The sequence below is a fragment of the Larus michahellis genome, chromosome 7, assembly GCF_964199755.1.
Source record: "Larus michahellis chromosome 7, bLarMic1.1, whole genome shotgun sequence".
NCBI classification, from domain to species: Eukaryota; Metazoa; Chordata; class Aves; order Charadriiformes; family Laridae; genus Larus; species Larus michahellis.
In genome coordinates, this window is record NC_133902.1 from 18,655,686 (window position 1) to 18,664,196 (window position 8,511).

General features: G+C 55.2%; 1 protein-coding gene across 2 annotated transcripts; it reads right to left on the reverse strand.

The window, feature by feature from the left end:
• Window positions 1–2,390: 2,390 nt before the first annotated feature.
• LOC141746640 (putative methyltransferase DDB_G0268948) lies at window positions 2,391–7,769 on the reverse strand. 2 transcript variants are annotated; one of them, XM_074595543.1, is made up of 7 exons: window positions 7,653–7,769; window positions 5,970–6,093; window positions 5,561–5,721; window positions 5,051–5,264; window positions 4,280–4,380; window positions 3,402–3,539; window positions 2,391–2,826 (listed from the first exon to the last, which is right to left on the reverse strand). In XM_074595543.1, exons 2-7 carry the CDS (start codon window positions 6,078–6,080, stop codon window positions 2,736–2,738), a joined length of 816 nt encoding a protein of 271 aa, XP_074451644.1. In that variant the 5' UTR covers window positions 6,081–6,093; window positions 7,653–7,769; the 3' UTR covers window positions 2,391–2,735. The 2 variants fall into 2 exon arrangements, with proteins under 2 accessions (XP_074451644.1, XP_074451643.1); XM_074595542.1 differs by lacking the exon at window positions 7,653–7,769 and adding an exon at window positions 7,216–7,336.
• Between the last annotated feature and the right edge of the window lie 742 nt (window positions 7,770–8,511).

Below are 8,511 nucleotides of genomic sequence, written 5' to 3' on the forward strand. Positions count from 1 at the left end.
CCGCGCTAGTGCCAGCTCCTGCCATGACAGCGGAGAGTCCCCCAGGGTCGGCACCAGCTGGGGACACGGCGCTGTGCCCAGCAGGGTCTGCAGGGTGCCGGGGACCCACTGCAGCCATCGCTCCAGCCCTGCTGGGTCCCAGCCCCCAGCCAGGAATGTGGTGCAGCTGGTGGCGATGGAGATCCTTCCTCAGATTCACGCAGCCCAGCGAGCTGGAATGACCCGAATTTCCTTGGAGCAAAAAGTCCTGGGTGCGTGTGAAGTCCTGGGTGCAAGAAGGAAAGCGAAAATGGGCAGCGCTGCGGGCAGGGCTGTCACCGGTGCCAGCTGAGGCAATCGCCCCATGACTCATCAGCCGCCGCGTGGCATGAGCCTTGGCCACAAGCCATGCCACCGGAGCAGGTAAGAACAAGCCCATATAACTCCTTCCCAACCCCTTCTGGAGCCAGTAGGCTCACTGGGAGGAACTGGCTCCAGCTAAATTAGCTGGTCTTGGAAAAGAAGATAGAAAGAACCTAAAAAGTGCGCCAAGAAAGCCAGCTTTAAAAATAAAGCTGGACTTTAGTAAACCCTTTGACACAATTTCCCACAGCATTCTCCTGGAGAAACTGGCTGCCCGTGGCATGGACAGGAGTACTCTTTGCTGGGTAAAAAACTGGCTGGAGGGCTGGAATAGCCCTGGGGGAGGGGACATCAGGTGGTCTCCGCTTGGCTGCTGTCACCAGCCCCATCCCCACCAGCCCGGTGTGTCCATGCCACTGAAGTGCTGCCAGCCCCAGAACCCTTCACTGCCTCTTGGCTGGTACAAGCTGCAGCAGCCGCCAGGATGCCAGGCTGGTTTGTGCCATTCCGCATGCCTGGCACCACCAGCGCTGTGCCCCAACACGTTTTTGACGTAATCCCCAGTGTTACATCACAGCCCGTCACCCATGGCCTCGTGCCAGGGGATGCCCTGAGCATCCTGCCAACGCTGGGGAGAGAGGCGCCATTAACTGCAAAGTTAACTAGTGGCCAGATTTAAATAAACTTTTAAATTTAAAGTGAGGAAGTAGAACAAACGAGCACTTTTCCCCCAGAGCCTTTGTGCTGGCACTGTAGGGACATGGGGTGTCCCCTTCCTGGGGACATCTCCCTCCCCAGGGCACCACTGCAGGACAAGCCCTGCCAGTTGAGCTGGGGCTTCCCTGGACCCAGAGGTGGCACCTGATGTAGTGCCAGGCAGGCAGAGACCTCTAGTGCTCCTTCAGGAGATGACAAGCCACCAGCCCTGTCCTCACCCAGCAGGGGAAGGTTTTTATGGATGCTGCTCACCCAACCACAACCTGCACCCCGTGCAGCCTCTTCACCAGCAACCTGCATGGCTTGACCCAGCATCACCACTTGATGAGGTCTTCTCCATGACACGGCCATGGACGCAGAGACTAGCCTAGCATCAGCACTGGGCTTTCCTCCCCATAGCTGTCCTCCTGGAACCCCACCAAGCAGGGTGAAAGCCTTTGCTCCCCTCGCTGGGCAAGCTGAGCCAGCACTTGGTGGGCCCCATGGAGATATGTCCAGGGTCAAACACCTCTGCTAGGCCAAGGAGGCTGTCTCTGCACCCATGGTACCCAATAGCCCCTGGACCACATCTGAAGCACCTCCAGCCCCTGTAAGCCTCCCACCGCGTGCTGTCACTATGGGGAGTTGCATGGGCATCACTTCTGTCTTCCTTAATAACGCACCAAGGTGTCACAGAGTGAGGCCATGTCCTTCCCCATGGCATCAGGGCAGCCTTCTTGCCAGGGGCAGGAATTACAGGAAAGGGAGAAGTCCCTGCAGAGGCTGCGCCTGGACTTGAAGTCTGCAGAAAGCAAACAGGAGGGGACCTGTGCTGACCTACACCCGACTTTGAACCCCTTTGCCTCCATCTGCCCCACCCCAGAACACAGCCATTACTCTTGCCCTCACAGCATGAGCGAGCCATGGAGGCTGCGACCGAGGGGAGCGCAAAACCGATCCCCTGCAACAACCATCCCGGAAAGGCTCCCGAGCTGCGCTGTGGGCAAGTAACCTTGTGAGGGCCAAAGCAGCAGTGACCACAAGCAAGGTGACAAGCGACCACAAGACCACAGCGCTGGGCAAACCTGAGGTAGATAAGCTGCTGATAGACCTGTGCCAGCCGCAAAGCACCAGGGATGGGGTCAAGATGGTGGGCAAGAACAGTCCCTTTCCATCTTGGCCTTCACAGACAGCACACAGCTCCCAGCTCAGCCTGGGCAGGGAAAGGGGCAAATGGCCCTTTCCACCTAAAACCCATCCACCCCACAAAGCAGAAGGCCACTCAGGGCCTAGATGAGCAATGTCCATGAAGCGCCCTACAGCCTGGCTTAAACAGAGGGACCGCAGGCAACTTTTTCTCAGCTTTTTTTATTATTGTTAATTGTGTAAGAAAGGCAGCAACTTTCTCAGCTGTTACTGTGATTCTTATCCTCACATGCAATCCAACCACCACCACTCTGAAACTGGACCCTTCCAGTGCTGAGGGCGCAGCACTGGGCAGACTGGGGGACCGAAGTGGTCAGGAACCCAAGAGCAGGCATAAACCCATGTCTGCTTTCCCCGGAAGATCAAAATTTCAATCACCAAAATCAGCAGTAAGCTTCCCAAGGAAGAAGAGTGGTTACAAGTGGGGTATTAGGAGAAATCCCACTTTCTCCTTCCCTTCCAGCACCAGCTCAGGAGAAGGGTTTTTCCTCTCACCGTCCCTTGCACCCCAGCACGCAGACATGCCTCACCCAGAACTCCACTGGGGTTTCACGAGAAGAAACTCCCATCGTCTCCAGCATCCTGAAACAAGAATCAGAGGAAGGGTCTCGCTCTGCCCAGCCAGCTCCTGCCCAGGTGGGGCAACATCCATAACGAGAGACAGGTCTCTTCCACCCAAAGCACCGAGGTCGCAATGGCAGATGCTTCCAACACATGCACAAGGGTTGTTCTGGGCAATGAAGAAGTTGGCAGGCAGAGGTATCCCCTATTCATGGCTGTGCAGCACGGCCTTGTTGTGGGCCAAAATAGCTTGGTTAAGATACAACTATCAGCATTTCCCCCTCTTCTCTGCTAATCCAGAGCAAGGCAGAGAAACTCAAGAGACCTTCGACACGACACTTACATGTATACATCAGTGCAAGAACACCATACAGCTACGTGGACTTAAGCATTAAGTCAACTGACACGAAGTGAGGTCAGCCACGTTGTAAGCAGCTGAGGATCTGCTGGTTAACCTCTCTGACAAGTATCCATCCACACCTGAGGGGAAGGAGCTCACTTCCAGCTTTGAAGAGCTCTCCACAACCTCAGCTCTTCATTCACTGTGTCAGAGGGGTCTTCCACATCCTGCTTGTTTCCTCAAGCGGTTTTCTTACCTCTTTTCAGTCTCTTGGAGGAGGGATTTTGCAGCTTCGGGATCATTCTTCATAAAGGCTTGATATGGAGAGACAGACTCCAAGTAACCCACCACACCAGCAACAGTCATGGGGATTTTGTCAAAGATGTCGGTGATTCTAGAAGGGAGATGGGGAAGAAAGGAACTTTGGCAAGTTAAATCTCACAGGCAACAGAACAAGGACAACAGATTGAGGTGGCAGTGAATAAGATACCTGACACCAAACATCCAACAGGTGGGAACAACATCTGATTGTAGCATTTGGCAGGTCAGGAGCTCTAACTGATGCACTACTGGAGAAGCAGAGAGAGTCCCAGGGACCAGCTAACATAGTCTGTGACTCAAACAGCCCTTTTGATACAGACCTTCCTGCAGAGCCCATGCCCCCTCCAGCATCCAGGACACCAACGCCTCTGCAGCACCGCTGCCAATGCATCCTTTTTGCCTGTGGAGTCAGCCCATACCTTGGTGGGGAGGCAGGCGCTGGCTCCCTGGAGGTCTGGGGCAGGTCCCCCCCACCCCCGCCACTCCATTTTTCTCCTTCATCCACCAAGTGATCTGCCCAGAAGCCTCAAATTATCATAAGCCACCAACTAAAAAAAATCTAACCCAGGTCTGCCTCGAGCAGGATGAGTCCTTGCAGCCTTTAGGCCATGCTTGCTGGCCCAGCCTAGAGCTGCATCAAATCCAACGGGACTGGAAACACAGCCACGTGCCTCTGCCACGATGCAAAGGCATTTGCTGAAACCTGGCAGCTACACGCTCCGGCAAACCCGGGTCCTTGTGTTCTGGCTGGGTCAGCGGCAGAGACACCACCTTTATCCACTCCTGGGGCTGCGCCAAGGGGGTTCTGCTCACCTCTTCTTGTCTGGAAACGGCAAGGCCTCAAAGATCTCTCTGTAGTTTTCCAAGACATGTTTTACTCTTTCATGCGAGTATTTTAAAAGCTGGTCCCAGGACTGTAAAGATAGCAGATTGAAAAACAAACACAAAACCACCTGAATCTCTCCATTTCCATTGGCCCTAGAACTGATGCATTCACACACATGCTACTTTCTTTTTTTAATACTCCTTGCATTAACAAAAAAAAAAAAAAAATCACCAAAAATCTTGCTCAGTGTCAAGAACTCAAGCATCCTATTTTATTCTAGATATAAGGGTCCTGTCCTCCTCCCTACACTGCTGTTACTCATAGTGGAAGGTCTCCTTTGAGTGAGTTGGTAAAACACTCTTTGTCAAGCAACATCACTAAGAAAACCTCTTTCCAAACAGTTTCTACTTCCCATTATTTTCACTGTGATGAGGAAGACAGGAAGAGTCTCTGTGATGACACCAGACCCCCCCCATGCGTTCCGCGGACCTTCTCTCTCTGCCCTATTATAACAGGGCTTCTCAGTCTGCCCTATCATTCCTAATGTCGCTCCTCTTCTCTCTCAGCCAGCCCTAGCACTGTGTGGGAGCCACCAAACCCCATCTCGACCTTGTGTCTGTACTTAACCATCCCTCTGCCCCATCCTGTAACAGGAGTCCTCTAGTTCTAACCCCCAAGCCCGTTGCTTTCCTTTCTGCATCTAAGTGCTCCCCCCTGCCCAGACCAGCAGGGGAAGCCCCTAAGTTTCATCACCTCACCTCTCTGAAGACTTCGGTCAGCTTTTCAGAGCAGTTTCCGTAGCGCACGCTCATGTCCAGGGTGTAGGTGCTGATGGCCACACAGCCACCCGGCTTCACCACCCGGTTTGCTTCTCTCATGAACTTCTCGGTATCGAACCAGTGCGCGGCCGTAAAGGAAGCCAGGAGGTCCACAGAGGCATCCTCCAACGGCAGCTCCTCCGCAGGGCACACGCTGGAGAGGGGGGAAAAAAAAAAAAAAAAAAAAAAAAGAAAAGGACAGTGTGTAATATGGGAATTAGACAGTAGGAGGTGAAGTCAATGGGTATTTTTTGGAGTTGTTGATGACCATTTTGGTTGCAAGACCATGGTTACTGTAAGTCTAGGATAATGCCCATTCACACCAGGAATACCATCAAATGGGATTTTCTTTGGTGCCGGCTGGCTCTTACACCCATCATACTCAAAGCACCACCTCTGTGCGAGGACCCGAATTTTTCTTTTGGCTGAGCTCGCTCCCCTGACACTCACAGGTAGGAGACGTTGGGTGGGGAGGGGGCATCCCTGGCCTCCTGGATCTGCGCTTCGCTGATGTCTGTCCCCACCACCTTCTTGAAGTGCTCTGCAAGGAAGCGGGTGCCTTGTCCGGATCCGCAGCCGACATCCACCACCAGCTCAGCAGGGCTTACTCTCTGCAGGGAGGAGGGGATGCATCTCAGCAGGCAGCCACCCAATTTCTGTGTTTTTAGCCCATTCCTTCCCCCAGCATCCGCACAGGAATGGCCTCGGCATGGCACAACCTATGGAAAGACTCTTCTGTGCCCACATCTTGCCCTGAGCCCTATTTATTTATTCTTCTCAGTGGCACCAAGGTAGCACTCCCAGCAGGGTAAACACTACTACCGCGTTATTCCCTGCAGCCTGGTCATTCCCCACTCACCTTCTCCTGCAGGTAGGAGAGGATGGTTTGCTGCAGCTCTTTGCCTGGCGCAAACCTGTATTTCTGGTAGATGGCTGCGTGCCCTCTCCCCTCGAACATCTGGGTGGCCATGCTTGGGTGGCACCTGGGAGGAGGCAGCAAGCCAGGGATTGTCACCATGGGATCAAACTCCTCCTTCCACCTTAGCCCGTGACCGCAGGCGATAAAGTCTCCGGTTCCTGGAAGGGCCCTGGGAAGGACTTTGCCCGTGAGGCACCGGCGAGGGACCGTCAACCTGCTCTCTAAGCATCCCTCCCACAGGCATAAGCTTATCGCAGAAGCAAACCAGGAAAGCATTCTTAAAGGATTTTTTATTTTTAAGGGATTTTTAAATCCTTCTTCTCCTTACTCCCTTGCTTTCCCACCCACCTGGGTGCCTTCTGAAAAATCACTGTTACAGCTGAAATGTCAGTGAATTTGGGGGGGGGGAGGAGAACTGAGCAGAGCATCAGAAAAACTAACAGCAGGAAAGTTTACAGGTTGGGGGATTTTTTTGTTTTGTTGGGTTTGGGGGTTTTCTTTGGTGTGTGGTTTTGTTTTTTTTTTTTTTAATGAAATCAATGTTTAAGTATCAGCAATAGCCACAGCAACTCCGCCCTGCGCTTTCGGAGCCGTCTGAAGGAGGGTCTTTAAACCCAGAGCCCCACCAAACCCCTCACCCAGCGCGACGGGCAGCGGGGGCCCGGGGGTCACCCTTGGGTCCCCCGGGGGGCCACCCCTGGGTCCCCCGGCCAGCTCGGCACCAACCGCCCCGCCACCAGAGGGGCTTCCCCAGATACAGCGTTCCCCTGCTCACCCGTTAGCAGCCCCCCCACCCCGCTCTCCCCGGCTGCCGTAAGCGCCCGCCCCGCCGGAAGGCCGCCGCCCCGCATCCTGTCCATGGCGGTGACCGAGCAAGCGCCGTGCGGGGCGGCGGCGGCCCGGCGAACGACACCCCCCACCATCACCACAGCCTGGACAAAAGGTTGTCTTGCCCCGTTGGAACCGGCGACCGCGGCCTCTGGCGTGTCGGCGGCGAGCGAGGGGGGGCCGAAGGGTGTCACGACAGCGGGTTTTGTGCAGCGACACCGGGCAATACGGGGTTCATTGCACCCGGAGATGCCGAGCTCGGCAGCGGTTCGGCCGGCAGACGCTCCCGCCGGCCCCGACGGAGCCCCTTCTGGGCCAGAGCCCCCCCGCCACGCCGCGGCATCACCCCTCCTCTTACCGCCTGCGGCCCCCGCCCGCAGCTGCTCCCGCCACCAGTGCTCCCAGCAGCTCCCAGTCCGTCCCGACCCGGGCCCGGGCCAAAGGGGAAGGCAGGCGCCGCCCCCGGTACCGCCCGCCCCGGCGGCGGGGGAGAGCGGGGCAGTACGGTTGGGGGGGCGCCGGTACTCCCCCCCAGCTGCCCGGCCGGAGCTGGGGTGGAGAGGGGGCAAAAAGCGGCAGGCAGCTTCCAAAGTCCCCATCCCACCGCGATGCTGGAGCCCCAGAGCCGAGCCTCCCCTGTTAGGCAGTTTCTGTAGTTGATAATTAAAGACGGTTTTCAAATCTCCCACAATTTGGGGGGGACACCCAGTGGGCCCGCACATAGCAGGACACAGATACTGGGAGGCAGCAGGAAAACCGGATTCAAACCCTACCAGCACCCCAAGCCATACTCACAGGGGTCTGGCTGCACTGAGGTCCCTGCCTATTGTCCAGCAGAAGGAGAAAGACACATAAATACAACCTGCATAACCCCAGCACCAACATTAAGAGCACAGGATGTCGGTATTTAAGGACTAGGCAAAGGCCCCCCCCGATTTGGGACAGGATTTTACCCCTTCACACGCTGGAGTTGTACTTATTACATACAGCTGAAGCCAGCAGAACAGTGGTTCGCTTGAAGTGCGTTCAGTTCAATTTGTATTTTGCACAGCACCTGTGAACCTATGCCAATTAGCACAGCCTTTAAGCCCATCCTAATTTTAAGAGAAATTAGTGGAACTTGTCGAGGGGCTGAAGATGGAGGCCACCTTGAAGCAGGTTGCTGAGTCAAAGCACGGGTTGAAGTTACTGGCCTTGTGTCCTGAGTATTTCATTGGGGTCACCTGCTACTCAGTTCTACTGGGGTACGTCTCTGCAGTGAGAGAAAATACAACACAAGCACCAAAGGTCCCCATGTTTTCATAACCTGCAGCACCTGGCAAGAGCCCAGCCTCTGAGGTTTTGATACCGTAATTTTGCCTGTACTTTGCTGAGAGTGTGAATGGATGAAGACCCTGGCCCAGGTTGCCCAGAGGAGCTGTGGCTGCCCCGTCCCTGGAGGGGTTCAAGGCCAGGTTGGACGGGGCTTGGAGCAACCTGGTCTGGTGGGAGGTGTCCCTGCCCAGGGCAGGGGGTGGCACTGGGTGGGCTTTAAGGTCCCTTCCAACCCGAACCATTTTGTGATTCTAAGTAGGGTCACAACACACGCGCTGGCACCATTGTTACTGCTTGTAATGAGCTCCAAGGTGTTATCCTGGGAAAAGAAATCCAGACC